Source organism: Protopterus annectens, chromosome 6.part1 (genome assembly GCF_019279795.1).
Source record: "Protopterus annectens isolate FY-2018-M chromosome 6.part1, PAN1.0, whole genome shotgun sequence".
Taxonomy (NCBI): domain Eukaryota; kingdom Metazoa; phylum Chordata; order Ceratodontiformes; family Protopteridae; genus Protopterus; species Protopterus annectens.
Window position 1 is genome coordinate 284646516 of NC_056738.1, and position 22557 is coordinate 284669072.

A 22557-nucleotide genomic window follows, 5' to 3' on the forward strand; every position below is an offset into this window, starting at 1 on the left:
GCTGAGAATCGAACAGGACAACATCTTACTGTGAGGCGACAACGCTACCGCAGCACCACCATGGCAGCTGCCAGCTGTACTCTGAAAAATGTCAGTGATGATTTAATAGAAATCCATAATTATTACATTTCTTTTTTTCTGGGTTTTGTATCAATAAAATTGGAAGTATTACAGAGCACATTTATATTAATGCAGGAAATCCTTCTTTTGTACATATTATTCTTGATCAAAATTTTAGCAAGTCACATGATTTCATCTTATCAGTTTCATACCTGTGTTGTCTCATAAAAAAATCAGTGCATATTTAAAAGCTGCAGGAAATAAGTCTTAAATATGTTTAAATAGTCTATTCTATATCTTTCTTTAAATGAATGTTTTAGAATTATAATAATAATATGAGTTTTGTTTAAGACAGCATTTTTTCTTTTTAATAAGACTCTTAGTTTGCCTGCTAGTTTTGGCACTTTATCTCATATAGACTTGGTGTTTGTTTCTGTAAGTCATATGCAGATCTTCTGAAAGTAAGAAAAAAGGGAGCAATACAATGATTTAATGTACAGTTTTCCTGTCATTGTATCCCTAAGAATCTTCTTCTCTCGGCTTTTCCCGGTTAGGGTTCGCCACAGCGGATTACCTGTCCACTCATGATTGGCAGTGGAGTTTTACAGTGTCGAGTTGCCAGCCCGGTGCCCACCCTTCCACAGAAGGCACACACATGCACACACTCACATCTAGGGCCAATTTAGAGTGTCCAATCCACCTACAGCATGTCTTTGGAATGTGAGAAGAAACCGGAGTACCCGGAAGAAACCCACGCGACCACAGGGAGGGCATGCAGACTCTGCACAGAAGGCACCCCAGCCGAGGATCGAACTGGAAAACCTCTTGCCGTGAGGTAGCAACACTAACCGCTGCACCACCGTGGCCGCCCCATTGTTATCCCTAAGAATGCCATTCAAAATTCCATTTAATCTGAACTGTTTTATCAAGCAGACAATAGAATGAATGTTTGTTGGGCATGTCATTCTGAAAAAAAAAATGTAATGGTGTAAGTCTTTTCCTTCTTTGCATGCAAGGATGCACAGACAGGCAGACACACACAAACCCACACACACACACACACACACACACACACACACGTGAATACACACATACAAGCGTGTATACACACATGCACACACGTGTACACACACACACACACGTGCATACACACACACATGTGTGTATACACACACACGTGTGTGTATACACACACACGTGTGTATACACACAGACACACACACATGTATACATGCAGACACACACACACACGTGATACACACAAACACACACACACACAACCATGTATACACACCGACACACACACACAGACACACACACACATATGTATACACATATACACAAGCATGTATATACACAGACACACACATACACACACATGCATGTGTGCACACACACACACACACACACGTGTATACACACAGACACACACACACACACACACACACACACACACACAAGCATGTATACACACAGACACACACCAACACACACACACACAGGCACACACACACGCGTGCACACACACACACACACACACACACACACACACATACACACACACACACACACACATTTCACTCACTTATTAACTAATTTAGCTAGTGCAGCTGACATCTTTGAATGTCTACAGGTTCTGTTCTGTATTTTATACTTCTCTGTTTATGAAGGATAAAATATTAGAATATGAGACATCTGTTATTCCCCTGTAAAATGCAATCTACATGGTATAGTCTGAAGAGAAAGCAGTAAGTTCATCCATCCATTGTCTTGCAAGCACAATCACTTTCACTTAGTCATCTAATCATTTAAAGAAGAGGATGGAGAACTCCTCTCTGTAGCTATCCATTCACTGTGTCACAATCCCTTGTGCTAGATACACTGTCAGCTAAAGACCTGTCATGTCTGCTTAGCTGGACTGTACCTCTCTTACCTCATTAATGTGTTAGTCAGTTTTAGTCAGGGAAACCCTTGCTGTACAAAGTCAAAGTAGTGATGCTGTCTCACTGGGCTCTGATGTCAGGCCCATTCCATCTTCAGTCACTGAAATAATTCCCTAAATGTCTCTTCCACTGAATGTATCTACATCCACCTGAAATAAATTGAGCTCTTTCTCTCTGAGCACATCCAACACAGCTGAAGACAAGCATTCAGTGAAATTTCAAAAAATGTCCAGGTCTGGCTTTACAGACTGGCCAAAAATTATTTGGATACTACCTGTCTAATTTAGATTCATGACTAGCTCACATAAGTATTGCGTTACAAAAACTAGATTAGTGTATACAAAAATGTAGCATATACTTTGTTTCCTTGAATAACTGTAAGACTATACAATGGGCATGATATACAGTAGGACCCAGAGCTTACCTTTAATCTTCCTCCATAATAGTTTTAACATTTCTAAAATAATTATTTTATAACTGCGTACACTAGTCAAATGTCATTTATACTGTACAGCTTGTGTCCTTTAAAATAAGTAAATAGTAATCAATTACCATGTCTGAGTTTTTGGCTAAACTGCCAACCCTGCATGCCTAACAGGTTAAGTCAATAAACTGCTGCACTGTACTAAGGGATCTGTAAACTGACTTGTCACATCTGAAGAATGTTATAATTATTATACAGTTAATATGCTCAGATTATTCCCCTCATCCAAAATATAATAAAAAGTTTAAGAAATCCCATACTACGACAAAAAATGTCGAATTATGACAGTCTTTTCTGTTTATCAGCCTTGCCAAACGAATTCAAGATTTTTGTCTCACTGAAGAAAATATCTCATAGTGTCTCTGCCTGCATTGTAACATTTCCTAGCCTTTTTCCTTGTTTAAATTGCTACCAACTACTTAATTATTTCCATGAAGCTTTGTGTTCTCTTAATATGCAAATAAAAGATCTTATATTGTATGTACTTAATGGATAAATTCACTATAGCACAAAGCACTGACACTCAGTTCTGTAATTGTGTTTAAAACAGCCATAAAACATACACAATGCTTCTAGAAAAAAATGTTATTTAGTGCTAAGAAAAAAAGTCGTTTTGATGTACCATTCATGTTCAAAACTTAAGTATGTTACTTAATTTCAAAATGCACTAGAGTATTTCTTTCTCCACAACAGTTTATGTAAATAACTTGCAACTTGATTGCCTATTCTATTAAATTATGTTACTTATCTCCTTTTTATTATTGTTAGCACCAGTTCAATGTTTTTTTATTAATAAGCCCATTAATATGTAAACAATGATTTATAGTACACGTTTCATAACTACTGTACTGCACTGTTTACTGTCTTATTATTTTTGTAACAATACGCAAGTGCACATATTAGTCATTTACCAATCTCAAACTAAATTAGTCTTCAAAATTTTGTACATACAGTTTTTTCAAAAATTGTATTCAATTACCTGAGTCTATAAATTCACATTATATTACTGGTTTTATGAAAATAATGTTTACGAACGACCTTTTCAAACTGCAATTCAATCGATGTTTATTAGTGTGCCTAGAAAAGTGCAGAAAGACAAATAACCAAAGAAATGACGATAATATATGAATACATAAAATGGCACCGTGACTAGAATTTGACTGTTTTGCAACTAGCACACTGAAGTATGATCACAATGCAGTGCAAAAGTCAAAACTGGAAGATCTTCAAAAGTACTAAAAGTTGTTAAAAATATTTCCCTCCAAACCACCAACATGAAAAACAGAACCACTACATCACTGCTACAGAAATATATATATATATATATATATATATATATATATATATATATATATATATATATATATATTTATATATACTAACTCTGTAATTGCCGTATCTTGGAGAAAGGAGAACGTCATGCGATAATCCTGGATGTGTGCATTAGTGGTTGCACTTTAGTGTGTTGATCACTACTACTTCACACTTAAGCATGACATCCACAAAGAGCACATAAAAAGACAGCAAAATCAATAGTATACAAGCTGACAGCTTTCTTGCTGTCTGTAGAATGACTTGTAGGTCCCATGAGTCTTTAGGGACCTCAGAAAGTAATCAAAACTGTGACTCTCTCATAAATGCCACAGTAATGAATTTCATATGACAGAAACCCTTTAAGATAAGGCGTGAAGTCCACATGATTCCAGATGAGTCTTGTGAAGCTCGGTTCCAAACCATAAAAACGGAGAGACAAAACAAGATGGTGTGAAGAACAAGCTGTGATGTAGAGGGAACCCTGATTGTAAAGGATGGGATAGAGCATTAATGGTAGCCCTTAAACAATTTTGAATTAAACTGAGGCCCACATACCTCCCAGGTCACTGTGTGTCCAGTGGGCCTACCTTGTTAACAAACAGATATTATTACTCTATAGACAAGGCATGATGTGATTGTAACAGATGGTATGACTTCCAAAAAAATGGAACACCTTGGCACTAGAAGAGGTTAATTCCCACCACTGCCAAAACATGTATGACTGGGATATGTGAAGAACAAGGGCTATAGTTTTTAGATCTGCCCCATTGCCCAAAGATATCAGACAGCTACAAGAGGAATGTGTTCTCATTTCATACCACTGGTACCAAGCAAGTTAAAAAATGCACACAAATCTGATTCAGTAACCAATGCAACAAATGCAACCTGGTCCCAAGAACATGAAAAAATATGCACTGCTCTACTAGGTATGGACTTACTACAGCCACACCCAAACTAAGACTAAGTACTGACCACCTACAGAACTAGGTCTTTGGCCTAATATCCTAGACTATTTTTCCACTATTCTCTCTGTAAACTGTCTTTCAGTTCTCCTTATCAACCAACACTAACACTAAAGGTGCTTGCAGCAGAGTAGCATGATATAGGGTAATGGAGCCTACTGGAAGAAGTACACTCCTCCCACCATGCACACACAAACACACACACATATGCACCATTACAGTGGAAGGCTGGCAGAAATTTCAAATTACTAACAGCCTTCTTCCTGGTATAGATATGGCTAAAGACTAAATATACCAGTTACCTGATCATTATTGATTTAGCCAAATATTAAATTATAAATATTAATATCTCACTAGTAGTATACTAAAGTCATCTATCTAACTAGAGGCAGAACATTACAACTTTGCCAGGCTATGGTTCTAAATAATGCCTTTTTCTTGGGTAATAAATAATGCCAATAACACATAAATAGATTAAATATCAACCAGAAGACCTTAGAAGTGAATAAATATAAGCTTGACTTAGACTGTAATGAGAAAAATGTTGATATTGTTTAAATATTAAGAGATCAAGGCAATACACAGATAATATAGAAATGGGTCAACTGTACAAGACAGAATACTTAAAGAAGAATATAATCTACAACTAATAACCTGAGCCTATTCCATCTAACAGAGATGTTGTACCTAACTCATTCAAGTTAATAAAAATATTATACAAGGCAGAACTGAAAACAATAAACCATTATAGATATGATCACCACGATTGCGCAACCAAGGCTAGTTGACTTTGATTTTAGCTCTAAACACATACATCTCAGTTCATCATTTTGGTTGCTACCAAAAACTATGCCTATCAGATTACATAATTTCTTTTTCCCCAGACAATATAAAATAGAATAACTAAACTATATTTTTCCACATTCAGACTCCCTTACTGAATGGACAAATTTCTAATTTGAATAATAATGACTAGTGGCTTTGAAGAGTCTTGTATTTGCGTTTTATGACTTTATTTCTTCCTGACTCCCAACCCACATTTGACTTAATTATATGCAAGCAATTAGGTCCTTCCTGAGAAAATGCAGGTCACACTTACTATTTCATTTTCTTTGATTTTCATATTTTTCTTCTTTTTATTTTTATTTTTTTCATTTACAGAACAAACCCACAAGATTACACACATTTTCTTAATACAGGAAACAAAATTGTTACAAAGTTCACAGAGTATAAATAAAGCTGTACAAATGTGTCAAAAATCTGAAATAGGAATAAGAAAATACATCATATTTTAAATCATTTTTTTCTACCTTGACATCACAGACACTATACCTGCAAGACTGAAAATTACCTTAGATTCCAATTATCTAACAACTGCAGGTGGCCAAGATCAACAATATGCAACTACAGGTAGAGCATGTTGCAATATTCCAACTACAAATAAGCCAATGTATAAAAGCATTGTACTTAAAACTGTTAATGGTATGAAGCATATAATTTAGATGGTAACAACTTCTAACCTCTCCCCACATATGTAATAATGTGGAATATGATTGATAAAGTCTCTGTTTAGTTATGGATGGACTCAAGCTGTTGCAGTGGAGGCCATTAATTTCTAAGGAAGCAAAGATACAATACTGTCTGCACAACAAAGGTTTTACAATCATGTCACTTGAATGGCATTACCCAGTGGTGGTGTGCACACAATGAATATTAAGACTCATTATGCAGCCCTGTGGGACTAGCAAATGCAATTCTGAGTCGTGACGAGATATATTCATTCAAGAGATAATTCCTTTTGCAAGTCAAATTTTTGGGAGCAACACAATCACTTTTAAACCAATATGTCAGTCTTTCACCCCTGCAGTCACCTATTCTGTCATTCTGATCAGCACAAATGTACACAGAAAGTCAGTTCTTCTTGACCAGCTTCACAGACTTTTTCTAATGTAAATGGCTTCAGCATATGTGACCAAGCAACATTATCATGCATTGTGTTTTGTATCTGTATTAATTATTCATTCAAATTAAAGCATTATACAACATGCAAAAATGGAACATCTATAAACCTCCCCTTTACTTGCTGATCTCTCCCCCACAAGTACCATTCTTGACCAGAATGTAAAACCATGATTTCAAAACACAGATTCATTCACAAGAACAATTAGGACAAAAGAATGAATAAAGAAAGATGATAAGATGCTTACAATATGTGAATGTCCCATTATTACAATATAATTTACATGTATCCTTACAGAAATATGTTTAACTCACCCCTTCATCAATTCAGTTTTACCCTGACTCCTCCAGAACTCATTTATAGATCACTAACAGCAGACTAAGGATAAACCTTTGGTGGCCCATAAAAGCAGACCAGGCAGTCATCCCTGTTACTCTACCACATGCGTATATCCTCACTCCCCATCTTGTTAAAAATAAATAATAACATGCTACATCAACACTAACAAGCATAAGGGGGATAGGTAAGCCATATTATGAAGCTGCACATCTGTGTATGATTACTATAACCACACTTTCATATATATATATATATATATATATATATATATATATATATATATACATACAATACTTTTCAAATAAAACAAAAAAACAAACTAACAAAAACATTTATTTCTATGTGCCATTTAGGTAAATGAAGTTCAATTTGCTTCATTTGACATTATCACTTTACTTTGGGGACCCCTACCCTAGAAGAAGAAATGTTAGTAGAGAAGATTTAAATGATATTACAGACTGTTTTCATTTGTCATATCACTCCACGTGATCTATTGTTTAGAGAATAATGACTAGCTTTCCAATTCACCAAAGCTGTCTTTGTTTATTTTGTGTCAATCTAACATTTAGGCATTTTGCTTAAAATAAGACACAACTGGACAAAATGACAAATGTATAATAAAATAAATACAGATTTTGGTCCAGGCAAGTTGGTTGCCATCCCATTACATTTTTTTTTATCTTTCACTCATCCTCTTAGTCCTAGATGCTATACACTCATACAAATGTTAGTTCGGGATACAGAAAATATATTTTCTAGTTGCCTTGTGCAGAGATTTCTGCTATGTGCTTATATCTTCCACCCTAACAACCTGAATATTCATCATTCATCTATGAAAGGTTTGTGGCTAATAAATAAAATAAATTTTATATGTACGAATGCCATAGTGCTCACTGTCTGGTTTCAGAATACGTGAATGTCATTACCTCTAGCATTTCAAATAAGTAATTATGTAATTTATTATTTTCAAATTGTGTGCTGGATATGATAGATATAGCACCAGTAGAATTGCAAGTGTTTAATAAGCTTTAAGAATTAACCATTTAGACATTCTGTAGCAGTTCTCCCAGATCCCTTTCTTATATATAAACATAAGCAGAACTGCAAAAAGCAAAGAACAGTAGGAAGTAGCAAGTGTACATGAAAAAGCAGTGTATTGCTATAGGTACTGTATACTGAAGGCAAAACTAGGCATAAAGAGTGATGGAGAAATTGAAATAATCTCTAAAGATGTTAACTTTGCATTTTTGTTTGTGACTATATTGTCCCATAGACAGCAGACTGTTGGACTGTTCGGTTCTGGCAATGAGCATGAAATCAAGATTTAAGTATTTATTAGGTTCATCTGCTTATCAACAGGAAATAACCTATGGAAGTTTATGCATGACAAAAGGGGCAGAGTGGAAAGTGTGCAAGGTTCATACAAAATAAAAAGACTTGTTGCTTATATTTGGTTCTCAACAGTTTAGAACACTTGTTATTGCAGGTTAACATTTCTAAATGCTGTTGAGATTTTGAAATATCTTGGATAAAGCAATTTACATCAAAGTCAAAGGCATAGTTTCTGATTAACATGGGTGATGATTCATTACCATATACCAATGATATGTTTTACTGGGTATGGAATTCGACATGATATTATTTTAGATACCTAAAAGCAGTCCAGGAGGCTACATTAAGACATAATCAACACACGTGCCAAAAATTTCAAAACAATCTTTAACAGACCTTTATAAAAGTAATCACATTAATGGATAAAATATTATTTATTTATTTATTATTTATTTATTTTATTTCAATTTGTTGACCGGGAGTGTCCGACTGGACGTAGGTCCATTTTCAGTGGAGGCCCGGGGAGAAAAGCTCCACAGTTAAAATAAACACAGTATATACATTGGATTACATAGTGAATAACAATTTACATAGCAATTACTTACAACATATTTACAGATGAAGAACATAGTACATCAGTAGACAACTAGAATCTTTATCTGTGAAGTGCATACCAGACGTTAACAAATGTTACAAGAAGAAGAAGTTCGTGCTGTATAAAAAGTACTGGCTTATGAGCATCTGAGCTTGCCACAATCAAATAAAGAAATAAAGATATGAATGTAACTAATAGGAAGTGAGGTTCATATTAAAGTAACATGCTTTCCTTGCTGGAGACTCATGGGACACTTTCCTGGTCAGTGACATAAAGGTAAACACTGTAAATTATTGCTGGTATCTTGTATGGCATCTAAAACATGCCAGGCTGACACTCTATGAATAGAAATACCATGCAGTCACACACACACACACACACACACACACACACACACACACACACACACACAAAAAATACATAAAATAAAATGAAGGGGGAAGTTACAAAGCACAAACGTTAAACTATAGTACATAATTTTACTGTGGAGCTTTTCTCCCCGGGCCTCCACTGAAAATGGACCCACGTCCAGTCGGACACTCCCAGTCAACAAATTTAAATAAATAAATAAATAAATAGTAAGCTATGCAAGTGTTTGCATTTATTACCAACACAATAAGAAATCATGGCCTAGTTCTAAGACAATCTGGCTTGTAGGCCATTGCTTCCACTTCATTAATTCATTTGAAAGTTAACATAAACAGGAAAAGTACAACTGGGAACTTATGATGTAGACTAGCAACCTTAGCTGTGGCACCCCCTACAATGTTGGGTTGGTAGAGTTGTATTTAGACTGACAACCGAGTCTTGTCTATAAATATATCCAGAAAAGGTAAGGATGCACTGTCTGTGAACTTGCAAGTCACTTTTAATCCTTTTATATGACTCGGCAGTAATTAACAGACTCAGAAATAATATGCAGTGCTTTGTAGGGCCATGCAGCAGACTGTGCTTCTATAATTTTAGTCAAATGGAAATATTTATATTTAGAAAAACTGCCAAATGTTGGAGAGCTTGTTTGAGAATATACACAAACTCAAAATACAACAGACAGTTGAAAGTGAATAAATGGAGAAATAAAGATTTTAACAGCAGCTTAGCAATAACCATATAAAGCAGACTACTACGATTGAAAGGCATTTTCTAAACTGACAAATAAAATTTGTTGTATACAAATGCAAGTTTTTGCCCATACATTATTAAAGAATGTCTAAATGAAATAAATAGCTATGGATGAACTTGATACAGATCAAGGAAAAGGACTAAACACAATGAAGAAATACAGAATAATAGATGGCAAAATTAAACCATTAGTTTAACTTCAGGAAGTATCTGACAAACTCTGTAAGTTAAAATGTGTTTCAAATACTTTGTGTTTCACAAAAACAATATGAAGAAAGAAAAGGGTTATCGGCATGAAGCTCAACATATGTCATTAAATTTAAAATTGCAGGTGTTAACAATCAAGCATATGATTATACCTGGAACGATTAAGTGAAAGTCCATGCATCTAGAGACAAAATTCCAGGTTTTATACTTGAGCAGTTATGATAATATGCATAACATTCACATGAAATTGTGGGTAACATATGCACTTTATACAGCTGATCCAAAGCTGGCCTTGGCAGTCTTTTGCTTTTGAGATAGACTGGTGCAGAATGTTTCTTATGATTCAATACAGAGAGAATTAAATTCTTTATTTTTCATATTATGAAAGACACTTGTAGCATAGCTAGACAAGCTAAGAGCCAAATCAATCAGGTGAGTCAAAGTGTAAGTAAAAGCGAGGCTCTTTAGTGAAAGCAGTTCACTTCCATTTCATAAACATTGATCCATTTACCAGCATTTGAAACTTTATTTACATTGATTCTAAGAATAGTTATTAATACATCTTGAACTTATGAGTAGAAACACTTCCAAGAACTTTCTGGTTAGAACCACTTTGAAAACACGAACAGAGATATGCTCTGAGTTAAGATGGTAGGACTGAACAACACAAATCTGTTTACTAACATTTGTATCCTGTCTATTCTGCATATAATTTATAGGTAGGCATTTATGGTAAATCGCATAAAAAAACCTAAAACATTTGCTAAATGCATGATCGTATGAAATAAAGTAAGTTGGCAGTCATTAAGACAGTGTATTTTTTCTAGAAATATGCAGAAGTAAATATGTACTAACTCTGGAGTCAATCTGCATACTAATTACGTTTTCTTTCAGCTGCAGTTCTGAATTAGTCGTTAGGTAAAATGGTACAGCATACATATATTCTTCACTTTTTACAGAGAGCATTGGAAAGAGGAGTGTTAGCAGAAATGTCGGCAATGCACATACTGGCATAACTGTTCAAATGAAGTTTGATTGCTTTCTTATGAACAGCTGTGGCAAATGCCACTGCTAATTTAATTCTAATGTGCTTGATTAAAGAAAAAAGCTGCAAATGTCCTTGAATCTTGCAGGGCATTACTAAGTTGCAGTTACAGTATATCAGAAACCTATACCTGAGACAGCCAAGTTATGGTAAATAGTGAAGCAACATACACACATTGCACATAGCCAAAGTATAACTGAAGACTGAAATAGCTGTAAACCACAGAAAATGCCCTAATGCAGGTACAGCAAACTGAATAATAGGAGTCCTGACTGTTCTGTATACACATGGATTAGCAATACCATATATCTGTTTCATATATAATTACATTTAATTTTAAGGAAAACATAAGCAATGCAGAACTAATGCATAAATGCATACTTTGACCACATATATTTGAAACTATACAATTGAAAATACAAAGAAAAAGTCTCATAATAAATGTGGTTAATCTTAACTACATTGACACCAACTTTTGGTAACGTGTGACCCAATGTTATGCGTTCATTACAATCAGAACTTGTTTTAAATAGCATGAATTATATCAGCTTGAAGTTTTAATTTTAGTGCACTTTTTTAAACACATCAGGTTTGCCTAGGCTTCATTTCCTCAGGCTTTACAACCACTCCTTAATCATTTGGTATATATGGAGTCACTGTAGGCCATTCCTAATACCATAAGACCCAAACAGTTTAGCTAGGTGCAATCTACTAATAAATTAATAAAATATCTAATGCACCACACTCCAAAAACTCTTGTCAGAAAATTCTAAATTAGCAGTTTGGAACCATTGACATGGAACTGTACAGAATGCAGAAAAATCATTGGCGAATCTATGTTCTTTAATGAAACTGAAACAAGTGCAGTTCTACTCAACTCAAAACAAGTTCACGTTTTAAATGTTAAGTTACACCACAAAACTGAGGTACATCAATAACGTGATAAATGAAATTGTGTCATCCGTGTTCCTCAGTTGTCACAAAGTATTTTCTATGTTCCTGATAAACAGAAAACATACTAATTTCACTGACAACATTTTGAACTGGTTCAGAAATTATCTTAAATATACTAGTTTTTATCTATGCATAATTCATTTGACCTTTGTGCAGCCTAAATACCGATTATATCATTATCTGTTTTAATTTAAATCCACAAGTTATGTTTGTGTGTGTGCGTTTCTTGGGCAGAAGGTCAAAGACCAGAGGAAATGAGATATGCGGTGCATTTGTTTGAATTTTCTGTTTTATACTCCCATGCTGAATAATTGGTTTGCTTCAAATTAAAAAAAAATCGGTGGTTACAATGGAAAGGCAGACTAGCGTCCAGTTTGAGGAGAAAATAAGGCTTAAGTCTTAAGGCACAAAAACGTTAGAAACAAAAGAATTCATGGCAAAACTTTATTTCGGTCCAATATCTGCAAAATATTATGGCTACAAATTTAGAAAAGACCACATATCCACACACGTAAACAAATAAATGCACAACCACTTGGTGTAGTTAACACTTTCCTATAAATTAAAAAAAGAAAGAGCAACCTTCCTAACATTGGACTGAAAACGCTGAGCAAGCTGACGGTGACATGCAGCGGTAAAAAATAAAGCACACAGTACAACTTCAGTAATTAAGCTTCAAAAATGAGGCAAACGCAGTTAAACTGTGCGGTTTTGCTGTACATGAGAAGGATCCTTCCCAGGTTTCCTTCCTGAATGAACCAGATAACTCAAAATTTACACTGCACTGCTAAGACAGCCTAGATGACAAATTAGGTGAAGGAGAGTGGCCTTCTGCAAATGCGATATAGTTCAGGTATCAATCACACTAGCACATCAACAAACAGTGCCAGCAATCAGCTAGAAAAGGTTCGGTGACAACCTTGAGGCAGAACTAAGAAATGCAATGGGAAATACAAGCTCTGTAACTTGCAGACATGACACTAAAACAAATTCTCAAAACTATTAGGGGTTGCTTATAACACGCACACGCATGCGTATGTGTAATTAAAGTATAAAGGAATGCACATATAAAGTTAATAAAATACACCAAAGCACAAAGTGTGTGTGTGCGTGAGTGTGTGTACGCGCGCGACTGGGAAATAGGCTGCAAGCAAGAAAGTGGACGGGAGAACCCGACTATGTTAAGTAATGGCTGCACAAACAAAAGCGTGCGCCATAGGAGATCATACTGTGGGATTAGCAGTCTCCACTGACGTCTGTGCTGGAAGCGTGTCTAATAATGCGAGAAGCAGATTGTCTTCTCTCATTTCCTTAATTTGTCTCATGTGAAAGCAATTCACTCAACGTTTTGTGGCTTTCTGGCAGTTTACTTAACATATCTTCCTCACTTAATTTACCTTGAACATCGACAGCAACAACGTTGTGATATACTGGCAGAGAAAACACACACACACACACACACACACACACACACACACACTCGGATCACTGAGTATTACTTGATAACAATACCAGACTGGAATATTAACGAAGCGAACATGGGACTGTTGAAGATTAACTCGGTCTTTACATTTAAAGGGGATATTTGATCTGGTTGATTAAATGGGTTAACTTGTTTGCAATCTCTCAAACTTTGACCCCCCCCCCACCATACGTTATTAAAAATCAGAATATTTTATTAGACATTTATTTATAGCATAAACTGCTTAATCTAGTGGTTTGCATCCCATTTGCTGCTTCCTGCGGCATACCTCTCAACTGTCCCTGATTTTGACTCAATGTTTAGCTCTGTCACTCTTTATAACCCCACAACCCATGACTTTTAGAGAAAATTTGGTGAGTTACAGTTAAATTATGACAATAACTAGGATTATAGACTTCTTTTACTTCAGAAAATGTGCATTAATTCAGATTATCGTATTCTGTCAACATCTCAAGTTAGTAGTACTTATATTTCAAAATGCCCCTGATTTTGTTGAGATTTGTCCCTGATTCGTTAGGAGCTATGTTGTAGGGGTTCCCAAATAGCCTAATGTGGAGTCTTAGCTGAAGCTGCCTCTGTGTTAAGTATGGGGTACTTGCCTTTACATTGCAATCAGGAAATGCTTAGCCCTGTTATTATTGTCTTTGTAGTGATTTGCTGCCGTATTATCCATATACCCCATGTTCTTGTACCTATGCCTTAGCATGTACTTACGGTTTTGTTTGTCATTGTGTTGTCCATTCACCCCACATTCTTGTATGTATGTATGCATTCATTCTAAATTACCATAAAAGCAAAGCACCTTCCAAAGTATTAACTCTGATTGCTTTTCATATTGTTGCTTTCTTGGAATGCTACCACAGTCCAACTCTGACAAAGGACTCAAGCTGTCAAGCTGCAGTCCTTTCAGTTAGCAGGAGAAGATGTTCAATCACTTGAAAAAGTCGATTCTTTGGGGAGCAAATGGTCCGCCTCCACAATTTGGGAGACCCTAAATCCTAGCGTGTGAGCATTCTGGTGGAAAGGAGCGCGATTTTCTCATCCAAGATAGGGACATACATACTATTGTCATAGCAGTAGCCGTATCTTACGAGGGCATCCTTTTGTTCGGTGTTTGAATGCATAAAACCACAGATGGTTCACTAGCAAAAATGTGTAATGTAGCTTACTACTGATTAAATACTGGAAGTTTTGGTGGTCGATACTTTTGCTTTAAATAAAATGCAAAGCAGGATTTCTTTCTTTGTGTTACTCATTCCTCTTTCAATACAGCTGTGCTAAGCCTGCAATAAATACAGTGTCACTGTGTCACAGTAATTAAAATATCCCAAACAGTCATTTGACAAATGAATGCGGAGATCTAGACGGTTACTTAATTAACCTGCGATGTCAGGACTATGAATTGACGTTTTAGGTCAAGGTAAGCCATTCTTCATTTGTAACGGAACTTGCTCAACTATATAAAAACATATTCTCAAAAATTATCCGATATTTATATATGTATTCTACAGTGTTCACGGAGTCACCAAACAGTGAAAGGAGAGTACTAAACACATCACTAAGAATAGTAGTCATAATTATGACATAGCATCTGAATTATCATTTATTTTACATAATGGTGTGATTAAATAAAGTGATGTAACGCTAAGTTTAGGGTGCTTAGCTAATGCACGACAATTATCATACAGTGAAAGCTACCATGGTATACTTTTATTAATCTTCGGTTAAACAATTATTTCGTTGGGTATATAAATGATAGCTTATTCTTCCATTCGGTAATATGAAGCCACAGCCAAGTGTAAGAGGGTGTTATAGTGACACACAGAGGCAAGCCTTTTCTAGTGTTTTAACAGCATAGCACACTGCTCACTAGCAAACTTCTGTACTCATCAGGGCTGCAAATCTCAGCTTTATACTTCCAGATTTAGAGGCGTGCCCTTATATTACTAAATGTGGGATGCGTATATGTTTTTTTACAAATGCTGTATGTTAAACTTGAGAAGCATAAACAAATATGAACCCCCAATTTATTCCACTTCAGCAAAGCAGATGTAAAAAGTGCACCATATAGATAATATAATTCCATAAATTAGGAAGGTGGGAGCCCACGCTAGACTCTGGCAAGCGTTACATTGTTTAAGCGTACTTGCTCCCATGCTGTCAGCACAAAAGTCTTTATGTGCAGAGTTAGAACGTTTGAAATGCCTCAGGTCATAGTACAGTACAAATACAGCCAAGTATCTCAAACAAAACTAACGATTCCGGATCTGAGAGCGTCTCCAACAACTCCTACATGAAAATGCATAGCTGACCTGCCTTGTATCATGCTGCATTAGAATTACAGTAATGTCTGATAAACCTGATAGCCACAATAAGCGCGCCCCTTTATGGAGATTCCTGAAGGAGCTTCAGATTGTGGTGGTGGACAGCTAAATTCTGGACATTATTTATAACCAAGAACCTGCTGACTGTTTGGAGGAGGATGGGATAGTGGGGCGGAGCACTGCCTGCTTCCCACAGTCACCAGTCCTTGGCATATGTCAGCACCTTCTATTGTGTACATTTAGCAAATGGATATAGGCTTTGCGTTTTAACCTGTCATTTCAAAAATCCATAAAAAAGCAGCTGCCAAGCATACATTGCCAAAGGAATCCTATCAATAAGTAAGAGTGCATCAAAATGGAATTAGTGAGCAGAAAAGGCATTTGAAGCAAGAAGACAAACCGAATATGCGGAACAGAAACGCAGCATTGCATCTTTTGTTTGCAAAAGGGACCGACAACAAGGGTCTAACAAAATAAAACGCAAAAGTATAGCTAAGAGAGTAATTGGACCTGTACAGATACTCATGCAGGAAATAAAACAGTATGTCAGCGGCGGGGCCGATCACCTACTTTAAAAAGCTAATTTATTGCGAATGATTGAGAAAGGATGTTTGCGTAAATAAGACAGCTGACCAAAAAGGTTGTATAGACACAGGGGGCTACCTAATAATGGGTAGAATGCTTCCCACCGGGTTGGGACATCAGAAACGGAACGTGGAGACATTTATAAAGTAGCAATATTAAACTGCCAGGTGAAAGGCTGGTCTTATAGGATGAGGACCAATGCTGGGGGCGCAGTTAAACTTCACAGTCTAATGTGACTTAGCGAAGAAATGAGACATATATCATAAAACCTACATGCTGGTGTGGTAGTTGTGGGGGCATTAAATGTGAGAAGAATGAGATCTACTTTTACAGGTTATCTCCCCGGTAAAGGCCCCATTAAGTACTGGAGACTAACATAGCTCAAAGACAGGTAGTGCCGTGTGTGTGTGTATGTGTGTGTGTGTGTGTTTATGCGCGCGCGCATGTCTGATTTCTCTATACAAGGACACAAGGAATGACTGAGCGGGTACATAAGTGGGCACGTATATTGGTTGCGGGTACAATAAGTGCCATAGAAAGACAAGAATCCTATTGAACCAACATGGTACTGCCACTTACGCAATAACACTAGAGTGTTGAACAACTACTTCAGAGCAGTTCATCGGGCAGCTGTATGGAAGCTACTGTAACAGAAGACAAGTGCAAAAATGAACACCAAAAGAAGACGCCTATAAATTGCTAGGAGAGGTACCTTGTTTGAAAATACCACTAAATGCGGAGGATATAATATTGAAATGTTTAAATCGACCAACTTTTTATGGTGCATAGAATTGATTGACAGCTTGCATTTACATAAAAGTTATTCTAATACAGATAATACTTGGTGTGTGTGTGTGTGTGGGGGGGGGGGGGGGGGTTATTGCACAAAGTCCAAGTGATGGACATCAGTATCAAGGAATAGACGCATAATAAGTGAGAAGTGCTACAGTAAAAACGTGCACATTCACTATAATAATAATAATTCTTGAGTGTGATGCACTTCAGAAAGAAAGAGATCGCAGACCTGAACAAAAAAACATAGCCTTATACATGCAGGGCATTATAATATTAAACTGCTTTAGAAAAAAAATGACGTTTAAATGAACTAGCAGCTGTAAACAGTCGTTCAGAAACTTTAGTTGTAAAAATGTTTAAAACTGTTGGTCTTACTTGAGAGCAGTAATGGGTGACAGATGATCTAAACCTGAGCAAGTAGGTCCTCAGTAAGTAAAACTTTAGCTAGTGAAACTAACTACTACCATTGTGGATGACTCCATAAGCCAGTTGCTGACAACAAAGAGTATGCAGTTGAAATGACTGCCACACTTAACAATAAACAACCAAGGCAGGCGGATAAACCCGTTTATTAATTTGCGTAAGCGAATAACTAAATAACAAGACTGTTGGGCAACCAATTAAGAGACTGTGCGCTTGTAATAAGCCACCAATATACACCGTAACACCACCAAATTGTTGTTACCTACCTGACTGAGATGTGGTAGAGCCAAACAGTACACTCATAATTATGCACACTAATTCCGCTTTGCCAATCCTGTTTCTAATTGTGCGACGAAACTCCATAGTGCTCCTGGCTGCTGCTTTTGATACCAGGACTCCCCACATTACATGCCCAGTGGTAACAACTGCAAACTCGGTGACAGCGATATAAATCCGTTTACGGAATTACAATAATGGAACCATGGAATATTAAAGATGGGTGCGCAGACACTTCTAGTCTCCTCCTACAGGATCACTTCACTTTGCCAAACTCTCCCTGAAAGTTACTTTTCCAGAGCCGCCGCGTGCCGCCTGTGATTGCAGCGACACCAGCAGCAGTGCTGCGCTTGCTCTCTCACTCTACTGCCTCGCGCTGATTGCGGTAGCTGTTACCCCACAGCAGTCAACCTGGCCCAAGCTCGCGCGCGTCATTCCGCAGCTTGCTTTTTCTCCACATCGAACAGCTGCGGAACCAGGGCTCCCCGACTAGCTACAACCACACCCCTTTTGCTCGAGTCAGGCCCACTCCTTACTATGTTTTCTTTTCATTGGTCGAACCTTACTCCCAAAATTCGAAAGCACCTGTCTTAGTCTCTTCTATCTATTTGAGGAAGCCAAAGGGTTACCATGGTGCGCGTGTTGGACTGAAGTAAACAGAAGTCTGTGGGATGGTGTTATTTTAGTCTGTCCTAATGGTAAGATTTTATTTAGCATGCCTTATAGAAATCACTGTTTCTTTTCACTTATGTTTGTACCAGTCCGATTACAACGAATACATTATCCATTTAGCGTTGTAAAATCAAATGCGTCGTCCGTCCTAAATGAATGCAGGAAGTTTTGAAACGAAAAAAAAGTCCAGCTGCCGTGGGAAGAATATGCAGTAGTATATAACTGAAACTATCTGATAATACAGATTATGGATGATCATAATTTAAGGCCTACCGCTGGTTTATGGGGAAATACTGACAGGACTGCCTTGGAAAACCTTCATGTTTCCATAAGCTTCCTTTGAAAACCAAGACTAGCAATATAATGTTTCACGCTTCAGACGCGACACAGATTGCGAACATTTACAAAATACGCACAATTTACCTGTAATATAAGAAGAATTTGCCTTTTCAAATTCTATTTTAAGAACTGCCTAATTCAGGTGAAACATAATCGATTATTATTGTTATTATTATTATGATTATTATTAAGAAAAACAATGACCAATCAGCCTTTAAATACTCGTGATGATGCTAAAATGAGAGTATGACTACCGGATCGTACAATGACCCCCCTTTAAATGTATTGATAAAGTTACCTTTCAATTGCTTCCTTCCTTTTAACAAAAGAGAGTGCATTATTTGCCCAAGGTTAGAATAACAGCGACGATTTTCTGCTAGATCAGCTTGTGGAAATAAAAGTGGTCAGACTGTGAAAGTGAGTGTTGAATGTTCCAGTATTTGCTCAAATAGATATTTTTTAGAATAACTTTTTAGAATGGGAATGTGGGGTATTATGTCATGGGTACGAAAGCGAGTGTGTGTTTGTGGAGACAGGGTATGCAAGAAGTATATGGCAACAGTGTTTTGAGCCTTTGAAAAATTCTGTGTTTCAATAAAGTGTTTTTACTTTATTTAAACCAATATCTTATCTGTTCCACTAGTCTCCGTCCATCATTTGCCTATTTAAGGCTGTGGAAGGCCTCCACCTCCTCTTATTTCGCTTTCTCTCTCTCTGAAGTAGCTTAACTTTGAACTTCTTCCTTTCATCTGACACTGCTCTGTTTTGTTTCTGTTGTCTTTCTCAGTCCTTCACTTGGCAGTCTTACAGCCCCTGTGAACCCCTTTGTTGCAGACTGTCAGCCTTTCTACAGTCCAGATTTTCTGCAGTGAACACAATTAACCTGCCCTTATTATCTGCCACTAACAAATACACGTTTTCTTTTAACTGTTCTTCATCCATTTAAGCTGATCAGCGATGTTCCTACACAATTTAGAAGAGAATTGAACATGACCTTCTTGTTCATACGAGATTCATGGTGATATTATCCTCATACTTTGCTGTTTTATTGATTATTATTTAACTCATGTTTAATATAATGTTGTATGTTTGCATTGTTTTATTTTATTGCTTATTTGTAAAGTGCTTAGTTGTAAGCCCTATGATAAACTACAACTGTTAACCTATAAAATTCTGATTATCATTAACTAGAGCTGTTACCTTGGTGAAAGCAATTACTATTATTACTAACAAACACTGCATATAGGTAATATGGTTGTGCAGGTGGGAGGGGGGTAAGATCTGCATGCATGCATCCTTTTAATGTACTACATAATCCATATAATTTGAGATGTCCTTTAAAGATTCTTCATGCAATCTGTACTATTTGTAATTTAGCTTCATTTGTCTGTTGTGCTTCTTTTCAGGTTAAACCCATATTCACTCCAATCTGTTTATAACCACTGGAACATTTTTCAAATTATATTTTTCTGCTTATGATTTAAACATTTTTTACGATTCCATCATTCCATCTTTTCCATGCATTTAAGCCTGTAGGTGTCTGTTAATTGTGACATGACCTCAGCTTGTCATAAAAAAAAAATCTGGTTCTATCAGCCAAATCCCTCAAGGATTAAGGTGTTTGAAATGTACATTCATAATTTCCTCTCCTTTTTGATTCTCACTAAACAAATGTTCATTGCCTAAATGTATAATTTAGAATTTTTCTGCATGTATTACCTTCTGCAATCATTGTGCTCATTAGAAATTGCGATTTATTACAACAGTTCTCCAATAAGCAGATGGATACAACAGAAGGCTAAACCTGTCACTATACTAGCTATCAAGTTAAACTTTCTCAACATTAATAATCACTAATGTTGAGATGGATCATAGATGAAGTTGCTCAAGAATTTTGATGGAAGTCACTTAACATCTAGTGGTATCCCTAAGGATTGAATCTCAAGTTCTTCGATTAAACCACAACTGACATTTACCTTGCAAAACCAAAAGTTTTATACCATACCTAAAATTCTAATGTATACTGTGAAACACTATAATTAACTATGTTAAGGATCACAAATATTTTTGTTTTCCAGTCCCAGAACACTGATACAAGGTTAAACAAAAACTGTATATGTGCTGCAGTCCACAACTCTTGCTGTTCAGATTAATGGCATTCTGGATAGAAGGTTGACTAGCCATAGTATCAAGCATGAGTTAAAATTATAACCTGATACATTTTAAAACGTCTCATGCTATGCCAACTACATTTTACTTGAAAGTGTATTTTATATGATTAACCTGTTTAATTTTCAGCTCATCTGCACTACTGAAACATCTTTGAAACATATATCAACAGTTCAAACTGCTGTGAACACATATATCTTGCAAAAGAATAAATAATAAAAAAAAATGTTTATTTGGAGACTTCTTTGTCATGATTTTATATAGCTGACTTGTCACTTTGTTTATTGATTTTATGAAATTAAACTGCACTATGAAAACAGAGGTGTTGAAAATGCTATTTATGTTTTAAGATGTATGAGGAACACTGACTGATCAGATTGCTAGCTACCTATGCATCTACTCTGTTTTATACATGGGAAGAAGCTAGTAGATGCCTCCTGGACCTTACTTTTACTCATAGATTCCTACTCTTTCACAGACTTCAAAATCCAACAACCTATTGACATCTTGAACATTCACCTCCAGGGAAAATATCAGACACAGAAATACTAAAAAAGGAAAACAGAAATCAATTAAAATGAAGACACGCAAAACACCAAAGCTGCACACCAACTCAAATACATGACCAAGTCTGTATAAAAATAATAATACAAAGTAACAGAACAAAACAGGAATCATGACTAGGGCACAAGTTAAACAGACTTTTCAGTAATAAAGGCAACTAAAACAAAAACACTGAACCTAGAATTTAACTATATTACCTGATCAGAAAAGTAAAAGACATCTAATGAGGTAAAAAAAAAAAAACTGAAGAAAATGAAAGAATAAACTCAACATTCAGAAAAAAAGAAGCAGTGTAAGAATAGACAGGAAGTGAACAAGATGAAGCAGAAACAATCACATTAGCAACAGGAACAAGTCACTCTACGCTAGGATTGAAATTACATACCCACATACAAATGCTGTAGAAAGAATCTGACAAGCATTGTTTGACCTAAGAGGCAAACCTGAAGATGCAGTACACTAAAGTTAAACACTGTATGTATACAAGTGTATATTAAATAGAAATAAAACATACATAAAGTTACCACAGATACCCAATTTAGTAACAAACATTATGGGGTAGGGGGAGTATAAGTATATCATATATTTTCCCAGTTTTAGGGAGTTACCT

At 36.1% G+C, this 22557-nt stretch overlaps 1 protein-coding gene across 2 annotated transcripts in view; it reads right to left on the reverse strand.

Annotated features, from left to right (window-relative positions):
• The window catches only part of ERBB4 (erb-b2 receptor tyrosine kinase 4), a 4056904-nt gene extending 4038083 nt beyond the window's left edge, over positions 1–18821 (reverse strand). For both annotated transcript variants that reach the window (XM_044075709.1, XM_044075708.1), the window contains exon 1: positions 18194–18821. In XM_044075709.1, the coding sequence (XP_043931644.1) occupies positions 18194–18332 (139 nt within the window). In that variant the 5' untranslated portion in view covers positions 18333–18821. The remainder of the gene's footprint in view (positions 1–18193) is intronic.
• Positions 18822–22557: the final 3736 nt, after the last annotated feature.